Raw genomic sequence first — 17,752 nt, forward strand, 5'->3', positions numbered from 1 at the left:
ACTGACCTTATCAATATCAGACCACTTTGCACCTTTTCAAAAGGTTTGCGCTCTTGCTGCGCTTTCTGTGAACGAGTCTTTGCTGCGCAACCTTCGTTCCACATTGAATAAGGATCGTCAGGGTCCCTGGCCTCCGTTACGTTTCCTATGATCGAATCGTGCAATGTGTTTGGCAAAAACCGCGCATCCACACCTTCTTTAAAGCAGGGCTGCGGAGTCGGTTAAAAAAAAACGAGTCCGACTCCGGCGAAAAAATAAATGCTAAAATCCTCCTGAATTTACAGTTTAGCGCCAATTAAACCCAATTTTTTTCGCGCCTTGCGACCGACGACAAACTTCACTATTTTCAAGTTGTCTCAGTGATATGCAATTAAAAATGCCGAAGTGCTTTTCGTAGAGAGGGGGGCGCAAGGCATGGGAAAATTACCAAGGGAGACACGGCTGAAAAAGATTAAGAACCACTTGTCTATGGCATCATGTGGTTCTCAGCAGACGCTTTCTTTAAATTTAGACAACAATAAAGCAAAATATAAGCTATACATTATAATGCTGAAAAGGAAAACTCTATTTACTGATGAGCTACGCCAGAAGTATCCGTGTTTCAGAAAAGGACGTGTTAATTTCGAAGCTGAATGCAATACTTGGATATGGCACGTTTTTCTCAAACGTAACAATTCTACTTTCGTTTTACTTGCAGGCAATAAAATGTCCTCTTTTAAGGTGCTGAAAATATGGTAGCCCTACTCTACAGCCTGTATTTTACCCATTTACGCAACTAAACTAAGGTGGATTTTTTGCAATCCACTCATATTGATGTCATAATTGATCCACCCGCATTACATGGTTAAAAAATATTTCACCATTTGCTATTACACTTTTACAACTTACATTTTGCCGCCTTAACAGTTTTAAAATTTGATACTGCGCATGCGCACGTCGGACTCGGGACTTGGGTAGTTTTATGCGGTCTTACCCGAGTCCGACTCTGACTCCGTAGCCCTGCTTTGAAGTATGGAAAATTTTGCGTCCGATAAAGGACTTGGACCCTTGAGCGTTTTTTGTTAAAATAATCACACTGAGCTATAAAAGAGGTAAACCATCGTCCAATAAATAGTAAGAATCTTAGTAAATTTTGGCATGGAGCCACATTGTTGTACTGGAGATCTGAGTTCAATTTATACTAAATAATACTTCCTTGACTCTTGTCCCAAAGTGAAGGCATGCTGATTAGATGCTACGCTGCGAGTTGCTGTCGGAAAAGCGCAGATGCCGATCGGACTGTCGGTCGCGTTTTGTAGTCTCAATTTAAAAAAAAATGATGGTTACCGCAAAAATTATTCTCTATAAGCATAGTCTAATACAGGGGTGGGGAATCTTTTTAGTATTGCGGGCCACATAAAATGAGAAATAACACAGGCGGGCCACTAAAAATTTCGAAATTTTATTTACAGATAAAAAATGCAGCGAAGTAGACAATGATTTATTTCACTTTCACAGCTAGTGGGATGGCTGAAAGTTTTTATTTTTGGTGGGTCGTGTGATGTCTGCTGACACGGAAGATGTTGCAACTCTTAACATCTCCACGTTTTCATCAGACAGTCTGGAACGAAGCCGACTTTTTGTTAGATTCAATTTGGAAAAAAACTGCTCGCAACGGTAGGTGCTTCCAAACAGAGACACATATTTCAAAGCATGTTTCCGCATGACTGGAAAATCATCAGCATTTATGTAGCGTTGATAAAAGTTGAGCAGTGGAATGTTTTGGTACATCGCTTCAACGTACCGTCACTCTGGAGCTGTACTATTTCATGTTGGAAGTTACTAGGAACATTAGTTGCAACCACATTGAAATGAGAGACAAAAATATCTAACTCCATTTCTTTACTCTTTATGTCCAAAAATCTTGCATTAAATGTCTCCATAAGTTTGACATATACATGGGCATATTTGGCTGTTGTAGAAGGCTTTTGCTCTTGCAAGGTAAGGAAATGTGCGATGTTATTGTTTTCAAGTTGTACTTTCCACAGATGTAGTTTATCTTCAAATGATTTCACGTTTGCAAACAAGGAGTTCAAAAGCTGACTCGGTCCCTGCGACTTAACGTTCAGCTCGTATTGGTGCTTGCTAATGTCAACGATAAACGCTAGGTCACACAACCATTGGCTATCAGTGAGTTGACATGGTTTTCCTGATTATTCATGAACTGATCGACTTTGTTTCGCAACAAGTAAAAGCGTGTAAGCATGTCGTTGCGACTCAGCCAACGAACTGCACAGTGGTAGACAAGGTCGTGGTAATCAGTATTCAGATCTTCCAGTATTTGCTTAAACAAGCGATTGTTCAAACCTCGGCTTTTGATGAAATTAATGTTTTATCACTATTGGCATGACATTAATAAGCTGAACTGACTTCGCGCACAAGTTTTCTGGGTGAATGAGACAGTGGCATACCACTAAATCACTTGCATCAAGGCCGTAACGTGTCATTTTTCTTTTTACAAGTGTAGTTAACCCCTTTTGTGAACCCACCATGGCTGGAGCACCATCTGTTGCAAGACCACTCAACCTTTCAAATGGTGGATTCAATTTGCGCATTGCCATTACAAGCCTCTCAAACAAGTCTTCACCACGTGTTGTTCCATGCATAGATTCCAATGACAAAAAATCTTCTTGTATTTTAAAGTCTGAAGTTGTTCCTCGAATGAAAATTGCTAGCTGGGCGGTATTGGTTATGTCGGTCGACTCATCCAGGGCTGGAGAAAAAAAATCGAAAGCCTGAGCTTTTCTTTCAATGTTTTTTCAATATTTTCACCCATTTCCTTAATACGATCTGAAATGATTGTTCGAGACAGACTGACTTTCTAAAACAATTCCACCTTATCCGGCGCTAGTAGCTTGACAGCGGTGGCAATGCGTTCTGTCACGAATTCTCCATCTGCATGTGGTTTCAGCTTCTTCGCTATCAGTTCAGTAACTTTATAACTCGTTCTGACAATATCTTCATCCTGTTTGCAGTACCTTGACAAAGTGCTTTGCTGCGCTTGTAACTCTCTTCTAAAGACACTAATCTTATCCTGCCTCGCCTGCCATGTTAGCTGTTTCAGATTACCATGGCAGTAGTCATAATGACGCAAATTTGATTTTTTCTTTGCTGCTACAGATTTACCACAAACAATGCACACAGGTTTGCCACTTACTTCAACAAAGAAATAGTTTGTCCAATCTTTCTGGAACATTCTGCCTTCATCACCAATCTTTCTTTTCTTTCCAGAAGCCATTAGACAACGTAAAATTTTGCTAATTTGAGAAGTATAACTCTACAAAACTCTTTTCACGAATAGCATAACTGACCGATTATCAATAACTGGTAACATTATGACGGTCACATTGTGACGTACACATTGTTATTGTTACAAATGGCCTTCTATGACGGATTAACTAGTCATAGAAGGCCATTCTCAATATACCGAGAATGCAGAGCCTGCTCTTTTTTGAGCTGTTGGTTCAATATAATTTGGGTAAATAAATTTTGACGCGGGACACATGGAACAGTCACGCGGGCCACAGGTTCCCCACCCCTGGTCTAATACCACTGATGAGTGTGCAATTGACGCAATTATTCCCTTAAATCAAAAACCTTAATCAAAACTTGGATTTTAACTGACTTGGCGCACAGGTATGCGGCAGATGTTGCGATAATCGTGACATAGTAACACCCTGGCAAAATATCTTCGTTTTGTATTGCAAGTGGTGAAAGGTGTGCTCGTAATTTACGTAATAACCATGCATGGAACTTATCTTATTTTCCGGTCTTTTTTATGTTTTCAACTCAAGTCAAGCTCGGTGCGGTTTAGCAGCTGGCGTCTGGCAAGGTGTCGACGACGCACGTTTTCACTTTGCGTCTCAAGGTGCGCATTCGCTGGACCTTAATTGGCTCTTCTGATTGGGTTTTTCCTATTTTGTGACGTCATTACAATCACTATTTTATGACGTCATTACCGTCACCATTTTATTACGTCATTAACCATTATCCTCATACGAAAAATGGGGGAATTACCTAAGTTAAAAATTCTGAACCCCTTTTTTGAATTTATGGATTCGCCCCTGGTGATTTACATTCCAGAAGCATCAATACATCTATACAGCATTGGGTGTGCGAAATGCGAATTGCAGTGCTACAGCAGCTTCGACAAGGCATATACTAAAGCAAAGTGCGTAAAGAAACGAGCGTTTTCGTCGTTTGGGAGCCCTTAGGCGCGTATTTAAACGCTCTACTAGACTAAATGGACGCATAACATTACGCTTGTACCTTAACACTATTCACTGTGGATATATGAGGAAATTTGTCGTTTTATGGCAAAACCTGTATATATAACCATGCAAAATTTTTCAAACATATAATTAGCGCAATTATCTGCGTGACCGTAAAGATCAAGTTAAGTCATCGCTTCGGTGAAAAAATTAAATGTATCGCCTTGGTGAAAAAATCAAATGTTTCCAAGTTAAGACTTTTATGCCTAATGTTATTTTTGCAAGCTCCTTACCTTATATAGTCGATCTATTTCAGACACAACTAATAACATTGCTTTTTAGGTTATATATTGTTTTAACATAACCCAAAACTAAATTTGAATTTTGGTTTACGAAGACAAAGATTTAGATTTTTAACAGTCACGCAGATAAATACGATAACACTGGTCAACACACAATTTATTTTAGGGACCTCGCCGTGTACTATGATAATGACATTTTCTTCAGCCAACCAGTTATACCGTCACCATTACTTTGCCTTCAACCAATCGCTGAGGTATAACTCCAGTATAATGACTTTGTCTTGCCTAATACAAATACGAACGGTGGCCATTCAACCTCCAAAAATTTGTGACAACATATACACACCATTATATTATCTGTAAGAACATGTTTTAACACTTTTCCAAGAAACAAACGAGATAATATAAAAACAAACTTAAAAAGTACACTAATCAAATATAATATTAATCGGTAATTTCACTTTAGAGATCACTTTTGATTTAGATCTATAAAGAAGTAAAAAAATATTTTTGAGATTACGGGAAATCAATTTTAAAGTTTTTTGTTAAAAGCACACCATATATTTTTTTCTTTATGATAAAGAAGTTGTTATGACGCAAGTAAACCGTAAACTGTTTTTTTAGTTCAGGGGTCGGCAACCTACGGCCCTCGGGCCCGCCTATGTAATTCATCCGTCCCGCCGCCTCTTTGACAAATTAGACACGAGTCTATTTCACATACTTTTTGACTATTTTAACTACGTAATTGCGAAAAATTTTCGCGCTTTGCGCGAATGTTCATTTTCCGTCCGGTTTGTTTGCGTTTTGATGCTGCCCTTTCAACTAGATCAGCGATTTACCGTTGCGCCGTGGAAAGGTTTTACCGTTGCGCCTGCCAAGTGCGTAGCGCAAAATGGGAAAAAGTATTAAAAAATGTTGGATATATATTTTTTAACATTTTTCTATTTTCGGCCATGTAATAAAAACTTGTAAAAAATTTAAAAGTAATACCGTTATACCAAAAAAAAAATCGCGCTCGCTTCGCTCGCTAGGTGCGCCTTGACTTGAAACAGTTAACAAACACTGAGCTAGATTTACTTTAAATGTTGTTATCGCGTTCCCTCAAAGTAGTTTTATTACACTTTTCATTCGCTTTGTGTCAACACTTTACTGCCTCCTTAAACGTAATTAAACACGTTTTCAAGTGCAAAATAGATCCGAAGGCCGTCTGATTCACAGTTGTTCTAACATTTTAATAACACAAAGTTATCATTTTGTGCGGCCCGCAAAGACCTTTTTAAGTTGGTTTTGACCCACGACTAGAAAAAGGTTGCCGACCCCTGCTTCAGTTACTTGTGCATGCTTTTGGATTAAATCCGAGCATTCGTGCCAATTTTAAAACATCTATTTAGAAATATGAACATTTTGCCAAATTGTATTTATGACTAAATTGGGGAGTCGCGGAGGTTTCAAAAAAAACTGAAAAGGGGTTCGCGACAGCAAAAAGGTTTGGAGCCACTGATTTAGGATGTCAAAGGCTTCCGGTGTATTGTGCTACGTAATCTGCATTCGTTGATCAGAAAACGACCTAAGAATGTGTAAATCACAGTTGTTGTACACATATTTGTATATATCTTCATGGACTTGACATGGTACATTAGATCCCCTTCAATATGGAGTTATTTGTACGAACAGGATGCACCAGGCAATGTTGCAATGGTATTTTCTAGACGTCTCAGCTATGTAGCTCAGTTGGTGAATCGATGGTCCCGGTTTGGCTGGAGTCGTGTGCTTGGGGACCTTGTTTTTCTAGCCTGGTCTTTCTTGTACCATAATCTTGATTAGGCTGACTGTTTTCGGTAAGCTCTTCCAAAGGAACCCGGTTGCAGCCAATTAGTACAGATTTTGCCATTTTTAATCCTAGCCTTTAAAGCAAGGGTTCTTAACCAGAGGAACGTCTACCCCTTGGTGGTACGAAGCATCAAAGTGGAAGGGGGAACGACATGCAGTGTGACATTATGCGCTATTTAGGCATATTTGTGAAGAATGCGTAATTTATGAAAAGCAACAACAAAAACGCCATTAGTAAATTGACTGATTGTTTGTGCGTTGTAAATATTGTTAAATTTACAATACTGTTTTAATGCATGCATTCAACACGTAAGTTATAAATACAATTAGTTTAATTCGTATTATTACAATTTTATTTACTTCCGTCAGCCATTGTAGGAGGTACGAGAAAATTTCATGAAAGCTCAAAGGGTACGAGCGCTTAGGGTACGAAGGTTTAAAGAAACACTGCTTTAAAGCCAATTTTATAACTCCCTTTTAGTCATGGAACGAAAAGAAGTGTGAATTTTGTTATGTTTAGTATAATAGTATGTGTTCGTTAATACTCTTCTGATTGCAGCTGTGGCAGAGTTGGATACCAGCACGATTGATGTTGAGTGCATTAATGCAATTTTCGATTTAGTAAGTAGACCACTGTAAACCCATGATTTATGTCGATTGCTTGTCATTCAACAGTTTGTTTATCTTTTTAGCGCCCACAATCTGGTGAACTGGTAGCCATCACGGAATTCGTCAATAAACAACAGTTTGATAAATATGATGAAAAACGGCCACTTGACAAGCCGGAAGAGTCTGTAGCACTTCTTTGAAGATATATATTTTTCTAATTTTAATTCAATCTCGTTTTCTTGACAGATTCTTACTTAACCTTTGGGAGGATCCCCATTTTACCGACCGACTGTTCTGCATTAAGTTTATGGATCAATTTCGAAGCGATGTTGACGAATTGTTAACAAGACTTTCTTTCATAGACGAAGCCTGCAAGGTATTATAAATATTGTTTTTAAGTGTGGATAATGTTTCTAAATCTTGTGGTTTTCCTATTAACCTCTTTCTTATACTATTTTCCATTCAATACATACCTCCCTTTAAACCACCGCAACCTCATATGGAAACAATGCAGTTCGGTTGAGAGCGATGAAACATTTTATGGTACAACATCTGACGTTTTTTAACCGTATTTTGGTATTATGCGGTATTAAGGCCCTCTTTCTTAAGCAATTTGAAATCTCTAGACGTTCCCGGTTACGCCTTAGCGCTTTTGTTTAATATGGCCGATCAAATGTAGTAGGTGTGTTTCACAAAATGGCATTCAGAATATAAAACCCTAAATTGTATTTTGTAGATTAATGCTTAAGTGATCTTTTACGACGCTAACTGAGAAAAATGTATACAGTGCGAACAGAGGCGATAACAATACCGACAAAAATGCTCGTTTTTACAATTATTTGCATGCGCACTCAATGTTGCATTTGACCTTCTTTTGTTTACATGCCTGGAGTCATCAATGTATACTGTCCAGCAGTAGTCGCCAACCATTTCCTCATTTTAAAACCCTAATACCGGGATTCCATAGCATGATATATTGGTGAAATCGTTCACCTTTTTATCACTAACTGCACCTAGTTTTCTGTAAAAAGTTCGAGTGGGAATTCAGAAAAATGTAAGGGTAAAGATTATTAACTTCTGCCTGAAACGAAAACAATTTTGCATATCCCAAATAGTCAGTACCCAACCACTTTATAGCCCGCCTAGTACGTGATAACAAGTTCCAGTGGTGGACAACTATCTTTGACAGCGGGATGCATGAGAAACATAAAATGTTGGTCAAGACGTAAGAAACCTGTTAAAATGTTGAGAGTCGTCCGCAAATGACGTCGCGCGAAGCGCAGTAAAATTACGGATATCATGTTTAAAATGCAAAACTTCATCACCCATGAATTGACCCGTCCCTGGTAAAAGTGGTATATGTATGTTGCAACCAAACAATTGACAAGCCCCGATGTTTCTACTTATGTGATTTACTGACTTAATGTTGAACATTTTCTTTAAAAAGCAGTCTACGATAGACTGCAGAGGTGCAGATGTTTTGTCAAAATTACCGAAGAAAAAAACAAATAGTGGTTTTAAGAAAAATGCGCCGCGGATCGGAGATAGACAATCATCTTTCAAAATGTTGATCCTTTGGTACTTCTCTAATAGTTGAGCCTCAAAGATTACTTCTTGTAGTTTACTTGGCTTATGTCGGAAAACGTTTTTCGTGAAAAGGCCTACCCATTAGAGTTGCATTTTCCCATTGTTTGTCAAAATTCTTTATCAAACCAAGCTTGATATGAAAAGGTGGCAAATAACTTCTAACTAGAGAAACGTTTACGATGTTAGCCACTCCAAGTAGGTTCGTTCGTTTTACTTACAGGCATGTCTCTTATGATATAATGCTGTTTGATAGCGCGGCTGTTCCCCAAACACAGGAAGCAGCAGTGTTCTGTCAATCCTTGCATTCCTACCAAAATGCAATGAATTTCAGGTCTCCATAAATGCTGCTCTATTTGTAAGCGTTGTACTGAATAGCTTAAAAAACGACTTCGATACTTTTCAGATCAACAGAGTCTGCTATAGGAATAAACGTTTTTTATATTTCCATTATGCAATAATTTAACGATCAAACTTAGAGGCCCATCTACTGTGAATGCTTTGGTTAAATCCAAGTTTCGCTTTGTGTAATGACTACTACTTCTTAGCAAGCAAGTTATTTTTGTACCCTTAATGCAAAAAGTTTGACCTTTCTTTGAAAAGACAAGTAGTTTGCTGTATGGGAAAAAATAATTGGTTTTGAACTTTTGTGATTTTTGGAACTCCTTCACCAGTACTATCAATACCTCCATCACAAACAGATTCAACACCTCCCATGAAGAGAAATAGGAACAGCATTGAAGCGTCATGTGGCTCCTTGCTGAACATAAGTTGGGATATTTAATTTTAGTTTTACTTTCCGAAGAAAATCCTTTCACATTTACCAGGCAAAAAAGCAGTCCTGAATGTGGCAATCATGATACAGAAAAAAGCCATCGATGGCGTTCGTTTTTGTGGCCAGTTACTAAGCTGTTCAAGTGTTCATATATGATTTTGCGCCCACTTATTGTTTTAGTCAATAGGCAGGTAGTACATCTTCTACATCTTTTCCCCCATGATTGTTCTTGCAGACATACTAAACGATGTATGACTCCACTGAAATTACTGCTTGTTATTTACAAATGTGGGCAAAATTTACACCTTCCTACACTGTCCAAAATAACAGGCAGGAACAGACGAACGTTTGATGAATTGCGCCACTATTGAAACATCGAAGCAGTGCGAAATCTTCCTTTAACTAGCAGAATGTTGCAATATCTTGAAAACTTGATGTACTAAGAAACAAACGAGGGCAATTTCGGAATGAGGGCCTAAATTATTTTAAAAATCGCCGTATCACATTTTTTAAGTTTTACTGTTGAAATGAATTGAATTGTTGCCTGAATTGTTGCCTCACTTAACATACGTAAATCCGCCAAAAAAATCTTGTGGAAAAGCAGATGATGGTTTGTTTAATCCCGGTTGGGGACACTGATTCACACATCAGTACATTTTTAACAGTACCTTATTTATCCTATTGTAATATTGCACACAACAACGCGACCCATAGCTAGTTAATTCACCAGCCGCTTGTTCAAATAGTCAGGCATATTAGTCTAATTGTTTTTACTGTTGCACTTTATTAAGCAAAATGTATATACAAATTAAATCATAGATATAAATTACAAAGCCAAAGAGGTCGAGTAGATCGACATCATCTTGATTATTAAGACGTTTCGATACGAGCTTGTATCATCTTCAGTTAATGTGACTGAGCAGCTAAACGTTGACACCTTATCAACACCGCTGTACCTGTTCAACACCTGAAGGTTCTAAATAATGCTCCAACTTTCGAAACTCAGACTGATAACAATTGCGTCCCATCTCTTATAATTGATTCTTTAATTGCTTCTCAGTCACATTAGCTGAAGATGATACAAGCTCGTATCGAAACGTCTTAATAAGCAAGATGATGTCGATCTACTCGACCTTTTTGGCTTTGCAATTTTTTATTAAGCTACATTACAGATCCGTGCATAGTGTACCCAAATCATCGATAGTTTTAACAATAATATCGGAAAATAACAATGCAAAAAAAGGTATATAATATTTAAAAAATCACACCTGTACCAATATGTTTTATATGGTTTAGAGCCTTTGTGGGATTTCCGTTGTGAGGTTTCTGTCTGTTATTCTTTCTGTCGGAAACTTTCTCAACTCAGGTAAACAATTTTGTTCATATTCTACTTTACGAACACAGTGGTGTTTTGTTACGCTTTTATTATTATAAACTCGAATATTATATTGCGTATAGATTTTTTTTAAAACCGTTTGAAGCAAATCACCGAGTCTTTTTTTTATCCGATGGTTTAAAAAAAGCTGTCATCGGGGAAACTATGTGAAGCTTGCTATACTATATCGTTAGATATTTCATATACTATTCTGTTGAACTCTGGGTTTTATATGGAAGAGTGAAAAACATTTGTTAATGAAAGATAATAAAAATGTACATGTTCAGTAACTTACTGATTTTGTAACTTCCTGTTAACTTACTTACAAAACATACTATACAATAGTTTCCGCAGGCGGGCGCTATCTACTCGTATGGCCCCAAAGCAGCATCTTTTGTTGTCAACGCATCACCTAAAAATGGCAGATTTTAACTATGCTCGACGTAAAATGTAGACTTAGGCAGCTTAATTTGTGTTACTTACTACAAACCTGACGCATGGATAATTGTAAACATGGCAGTACCCTTTTAAAATATACCAATATGGAATCTGTATGTTGCTCAGATTTTTGTATATTTATTGACCCGTGTCATTCCGCTTATCGCCGCGATTATTCAAAAATTCTATTACGATTTGTTAAAATGCCTCTAATATTCGAAACACCATGATATAGCATTGAGTTTTACCTTTCTTTTCGCGTAAATATGATGATCCTAGCGTTAACAACAGCACACCACCGATTCGGTCCGTGTCGCCGTTTTTGACGTAAACAAACAAACAAAGCGTGCTAACGTGGGGTCTGTTGAATACAAGCAATGATTGTTGATTTTGGCAACAATTGATTGGTGTTTTTTCAAGGAAGACGGTGGATTTCTTCTAGTCTTCATACTGCCCGTATCCACTTCGACGTTGTTATTTCGCATGTGGTTTTGGAAGGAAACCAAACTAGGTTTAATAGAATCCGCAAGCCAAAAATCAGCTAGCGCAATAGAGCGCATGTTGTGGTTATCCAATAATATACGGTGACAGTCGGCAGTCGACCCATACACATCCATTTGTCGCGTGCCACTAATTTAAACTATCGCCCTAGAGAAAACAGGGTCGTTGAAAGGACGACCGGCGCCTGTCTACCAAAAATATTTTTAAAGAAAACATCCAGAAAGTCGTTGCTGGTTTACCTTGGTACTGATAGGACCACTATTGACAATGGTTTCGCACCAACGACGAAAAAAGCTTTGTAATTTTGTTGATTTTTGGCACCAGATGGATGGAGCGTTACTTTTCTAATTTTGCCTATCATCTAACAACATTAGATATATACAAGATTGCCAATGTATTCACGTGTATGCCATTTCAGCAGAAACGATGCAGCCAATTAACATTGATAATAATCAGTAATATTTGTTTTTGTAGGCAACAGATTGCGTGGCGATGCGCATGGATTCCAGTTGGATATTCTTGCCAAACTAAGATCAGTTAAGTCAAATTTCAACAACCTCAACCTCTTATCATACGTCATAAAAATTTATTTGAATTCGTTTGATCAGGTAAATGGCATTTTGTAAGAATCTTACAATCTCATTGTTAGTGAATATAGCTCAATGTTTTACAGCCTGAGGATGAAACAAGAATGTCCCCATTACCACCTACTGTCTTAATAATCAGGGCATCACAAGTAGATTTTGCCGAAATTGCAAAACAGTGTGCCAAATTAAGGCTTAATCTTAAAGGTAAGTCTGGGTGATTAAAACGAAATTGTTTAAAGTATTGTACTAACTTATATTCCCCCAAAAAATATTCAAACTATTTCTTTATACCATTTGTCGGGTATGTTTCTACTGTATATCAGCTCCCTGTACTAGTATGTGAACAGTTCTCTTTTATGACTTGCACAGTTCTCGTTTTTCAGTTGAGAAGATGGACATTCTTTTAAACTAAAATAATTAGAAAACTTAACATTTAGTTTGATGTCCCATGTGTCCTTTAATATATTTTGGGTAGTTTTAATATTGCTATTCGCATATCGGGATACAATGAACTTCTACAAAGGAGATATAAGATGTTTAGATTGCATGTTTTTGCTAATTTGTTTTAGCATGAGATTTAAGTTATATGTTCTCTCACTTTAAACGGAAACATAATGTACCTTTTACTTGAATGGGTGGCCCAAATGTATTTTTTATTGACCTCATTATGTGATTTATAGTTTGTTTTGTTCTGTTTTGGCCACCCGTTGTGTGCCGGAAACTGTCCTAACATTTCAATAAAAATAGCTTCACGCCTGCCAAACTCTCCACGGGGGACATTTTAACGGTTTGACATGTGAAAAATTCCTAATTGAATACAATACTAATATTGGAAAATGGTGTTTTGTGGCCGCCGCTTGCATGCTGCTGCTGGTTCACTTAACGAAACTTATGCCGCCCGGGGTGCAATTAATCTAATTTAAATTGGTTTCCAATGTCTGAAAATTCTTGAAGGAAAGGCAAACGATAGGCTTAATCACAGTCAAAATACAGCCAGCAAACCATTTGTCAGAAATATTTGTCAGAAAATCTAAAATGTCAATAGCGAGCTTCCTTCCAAAAAACTGATAAGGTTGCGACTCTTTGTGACAGACTCGGTTTTTGGGCTCGCCAGTGTACACGTACACGCCTAGACCATGGAGCCAGTGTCATTTACTTTTATTATCTATTGTGATTAAGTGATAAACCATGTCATATGATCATCCGAAAAGGATAGTAATGCTTTGTGAAGAGCTATTACTGTTTAATTTAAAGCGCCTTGTTTCTGATTTGAAAGTGTGCGTGCAGTGTACAAATTGCCGTACTTCGATATCGAGGTATTTAACAAAAGAAAAAAAACAATGTAATAAAATGCAGTTTAAACGTTCATAAATTGTTTTCATATTTTCATTTATTTTTTAATGTCCAAACTATTTTATTTATTACAAATATTGTATATGTTTGGTATCACATAATGTCTTTGAAAAATCGTCTCCTTTTTTAAAGTATAGCCCACGATTTACAATGTAAACAAAAGTATTTTAGGCTATTTATCGCCGTCAAATGTGGAGTTCAGGAATGAAATTCCAGCATCAATCGAACAAGACGCCGGTAAACATACAAACGGCGACAGACATACTGTCTCAAGTTGCGTCTTAGTCTGCCGCCCAGGCACTATCGCTCTCGCCACGCTCTCTTTGTGCCGTGTTTACATGATCGTTCCATATTGTCTTTTCGTAGAACTTTTTATAGTTAGTTCATTGACAAATCACACTAAACGAGCGTTTGACATATCATTAGCAATTTTCATTGACAATCTTGTCAATATTCTTTTTTCATTAGCACTAAGAAACGGAACTGTTTTCTATTTTTGTTTTCGTCGTTCGACTAGCGTAGCAGATGCGCGACAGCTTCTTAGTAAAAAGTATCAGTAAAATAAAATTAGTCTTGTTTGCCTTATCTGTTTTTGTTGATTTTTCGATTCTTGAAGATATTCCGTTTGTCTGCCCTGCGGTATAAAAATACTATTAGACGCTGTATAATTGTTTACACGAAAACAGCACTTGAAACGACGGCGATGTGAGCGGCTACTGGCCCTCCACCTTGCCTTATTTGAGTGAGCCATTTCAAGAACCTCTCTTATGTTCGTGGGAAAAGACCAACGCTGCAACAGACTGTTATACACCCGAAAACGACCCAAACCAAGTTCGCTGATCAAACACAAGCCAGAATAAGCCCACTTGGGTAACCGACATCAACGTCGCGGCAAAGTGGTCATTTAATGCTGTATTATTTTTTTTACCATTATGTAAAAAAAGCTTTTGAATGTGGACATTTTGATACCTTCTCAAGGCATTGAGCAAAATGCCTACAATGTAAACTGTAAGTTCAAGGCGTTGTTACAGGTTGAAGTAATCTAGAAATTCTCGGCCACCGCCCGCTTTGTTGCACCTAGAAAACAAAAATGCGTTTTTCCGTTTATTCCACCTAGGGCTCAATAAAGGTTTTAATAAAAACGTTTATTGTTAATATAGGTTCTCTCACCCAAATAGGTTGCCTCAAATAGGCTCTCAAAGCAAAACAAAGTGACTCCACAAGTTGGACGCTTATTCCAATTTAATATAAAAAAATGTTGACTCCACAAGTTGGACGCTTATTCCAATTTAATATAAAAAAATGTTAGTTAAACAACAATTTCGTTTTTTTTAGATTGCAATCAATGTGTGAAGGTGGTGCAAGCCGATTCCGATAACGTCCAACCATTTTCCGATATTATGCAAGAGTTTCTTAAAAATGGTATGTCAACTTTTATTTTCGTTAACATTTACCAATTGATGTAACTGTATAATATTTATTAGCTTTTTGTCTGATGCAAATATTATGTGAGAATGCTGCGTGATTATGACTGCGGAGGTGACGTCTCCTTGGCTAGACGATTGACTGTGTCTTGGCGCCTGTCTTTACCAAGGGATCAGTGCGCAAACTAATGAAAAATATTCTTACACGATCCACGTATGTTCCTTTTAAATTTCTTTACGTTAATATTTTGTAACAACTCGCATCTTAATAAATTTTCGCTGTTAAAAAACGAGAGTATGAGTGTAACCGACTAACCGTGTTGTAATTTTTTTTTTTTTATTAACTGCAGCACACTCCGAAGTGGCATTTTCTTCCGTCTTTAGTGTGCTTCGTCCTCGCGTTCGTTTACGTTGTTTTTTGCGTTTGACATTTCTTCATTATAAAATCTGCCGGCCCATACAACCCTCCCGTAAGTTTTAAGTATTAGTACAAGCGAAACGTTTTTGGAATGCCTTAAAAATTCGCCTTTCAGTTGTGCCACAAACTCGCGCGCCAACATAAACTAAAAGACGAGGCAAATGCAGCTAATTTGACCGCCAACGCACACGCCTAATACGTCACCTAACTACTAATTACAGAGCGCGCTTGCAAGGAGGTAGGAAAACGGATTCCACTTATCCTCGTGTGGTCCGCAATAGGCGCCGAGTGGTCGGTAGCACATACCTGCGCTTTCATTCACTTATCGTCCTAAACGTTTTGTAGCAAGCGTCATATAAAAATCCCGACCGAAGCTGATTGTGATTTTGCCGCGTAGTTTTAAATTTACTGCTTTAAGCAATAATAATCACACGATTTTTTCCGCGTAAAGTTAACAAAATAGATAACTGACAAATAAGATAACTTTGACATTGTGTTATGATATTCTGGGAATATGCAACATTCTTTTTTGTAGTGTTATTCTGGTAATAAATCCTAATAATGACTTACACAATTTACATTTTGTAATACATATTAATCTTCGTCATTTTTTTGCAGCCTTTTTAAATTTGAAAGACGTTGAGGGCAAACTAAGCAGTTCACGACAAAGGTATTTTTTTATTTTAAGGTGTTCAGTTTCGTTTTATAAGTTTATTTAAAATACTACATAAAACAATTTTATATTAAGCTAATAAGTATATATCCACAGTCTGTATGCTAAATATTTGATTTTTTGCCTTGTGTTGTTGGAATATATAAAAATATGGTGTAATGCTGATACCCCATATCAAGACTCACACGGTGAATCTGATCGATAGACCGACCGTTAGTTTTAAGCAGCTTTCTGCTGGGAATAGCGGCGCCACAATCTGCGGTTTTATCGGATGTTTTCATGGCAACTGGCGCCCGGCAAGCATCCGCCTAACAGGCTTACCAGCAATAACATAATGACCTGTCTCGTGCAGATTATCTCACCGCACTTGCCCACCCTCTCCCAATCCGTTTTTTATGTTATTTTATGTTTCTAAATGTTGCTTTTACTTTACAAATAATTAATAGGTATAAAGAAATGTTCACAATTAATCGGTTGTTTTTTTCTTTCTGTAATTCGATAGCTTAGTTTTATTTACCGCATTTTTATAGTCATAATGGCTAGCAGAAACATGGTTAAGTAATTGGTTGAGTAGCGTCGTGTGGGCGAGCATCACGAAATTGTCGTTTAAGTGGGTTTAAGCTGGCGTCAGGCATTGGTTACTGAATGCATTTGGTAAACAGACACGCCTGCTTGGATTCACTTTCCTTATCTCCCTTTCATCAAAAACCTTTCACTAGACGGGACTTTCCCATACTCATCAAATAAAGTTTACTATCATATGTGCGGTTTGCTAGCTGTTTGTTCCTTGTTGTCATGTGCAAACGACATTTCTTTAGGCAATGAATGTAAAAAATAAAATTTGAGACCCACTCATTTAAGTATAACGGCAAATCACAAAATTGTGTTACGTCATTTTTATATTTTTTTAAATTGTGAGTTGGTTTATATTATGCACAAAACATTTCTGATGTTTGTTGTGGTGCTTTTGGTGTGTGGTTGCACCCGCTGTGGCGACGCCTCACCATCAAAGGTCTTCTTCGACTCGACGGCGTCATCCACGAAATTCGAGACAAAATCTACACTCGTTCTGTCAACGCTAAGCACGTCGCAGCACATTTGTTCTTTTTGTCCCAATTTTCCACGCAGTTTGCGCGCGTTGTTCTGACGAATTAGTCTCTGGAATAGAACTTCTACATTATTATTTTGTCTCTTTGTTGCAGCTTTCAACATACTGTCAATTATTTTCAACCGGATGTACACAAATCAAATTCTCTTGACCCTAAATCATTTTTTGAATATTGGATATCATTTTGTGCGGATGTTGACGAACTGTGGGCAGCACAGTTACGAGTCCGTTTAAACAAAAAGTAAGTGCTATTATTTCCAACTAGTTTGCTTTGCTTTTTTGTAATCTTCTGAAGGTTCATACTATTTTATTGTAAGCCTTGATAAACACGAAGGCTTTAGTTTTTTTTGTGATTTTGGCTTAGCAAGCCTAACAAACTAAGAATTTTTCTGTTATCGCTACGAACGTTTGTTTTTGCTTGGCACCAAATTGCCACAAGACTCCACTTTTTCCTGGCCGTTGCTTTCTAAATCAAGGTGTTTTCGTGTCGCCTATTTATGGAGCCCTAATACAAATATATTTATC

At 37.5% G+C, this 17,752-nt stretch overlaps 1 protein-coding gene across 1 annotated transcript in view; it reads left to right on the forward strand.

The window, feature by feature from the left end:
• Positions 1–17,752, forward strand: part of LOC146168191 (uncharacterized) — a 77,589-nt gene that overhangs the window by 56,055 nt on the left and 3,782 nt on the right. The window contains exons 13-21 of the mRNA XM_083390678.1: positions 6,942–7,003; positions 7,075–7,172; positions 7,238–7,367; positions 10,647–10,716; positions 12,139–12,272; positions 12,338–12,455; positions 14,940–15,026; positions 16,065–16,116; positions 17,322–17,468. Coding sequence (XP_083246804.1) covers positions 6,942–7,003; positions 7,075–7,172; positions 7,238–7,367; positions 10,647–10,716; positions 12,139–12,272; positions 12,338–12,455; positions 14,940–15,026; positions 16,065–16,116; positions 17,322–17,468 — 898 coding nt within the window. The remainder of the gene's footprint in view (positions 1–6,941; positions 7,004–7,074; positions 7,173–7,237; positions 7,368–10,646; positions 10,717–12,138; positions 12,273–12,337; positions 12,456–14,939; positions 15,027–16,064; positions 16,117–17,321; positions 17,469–17,752) is intronic.

Source organism: Ascidiella aspersa, chromosome 1 (genome assembly GCF_963924565.1).
Source record: "Ascidiella aspersa chromosome 1, kaAscAspe10.2, whole genome shotgun sequence".
NCBI classification, from domain to species: domain Eukaryota; kingdom Metazoa; phylum Chordata; class Ascidiacea; order Phlebobranchia; family Ascidiidae; genus Ascidiella; species Ascidiella aspersa.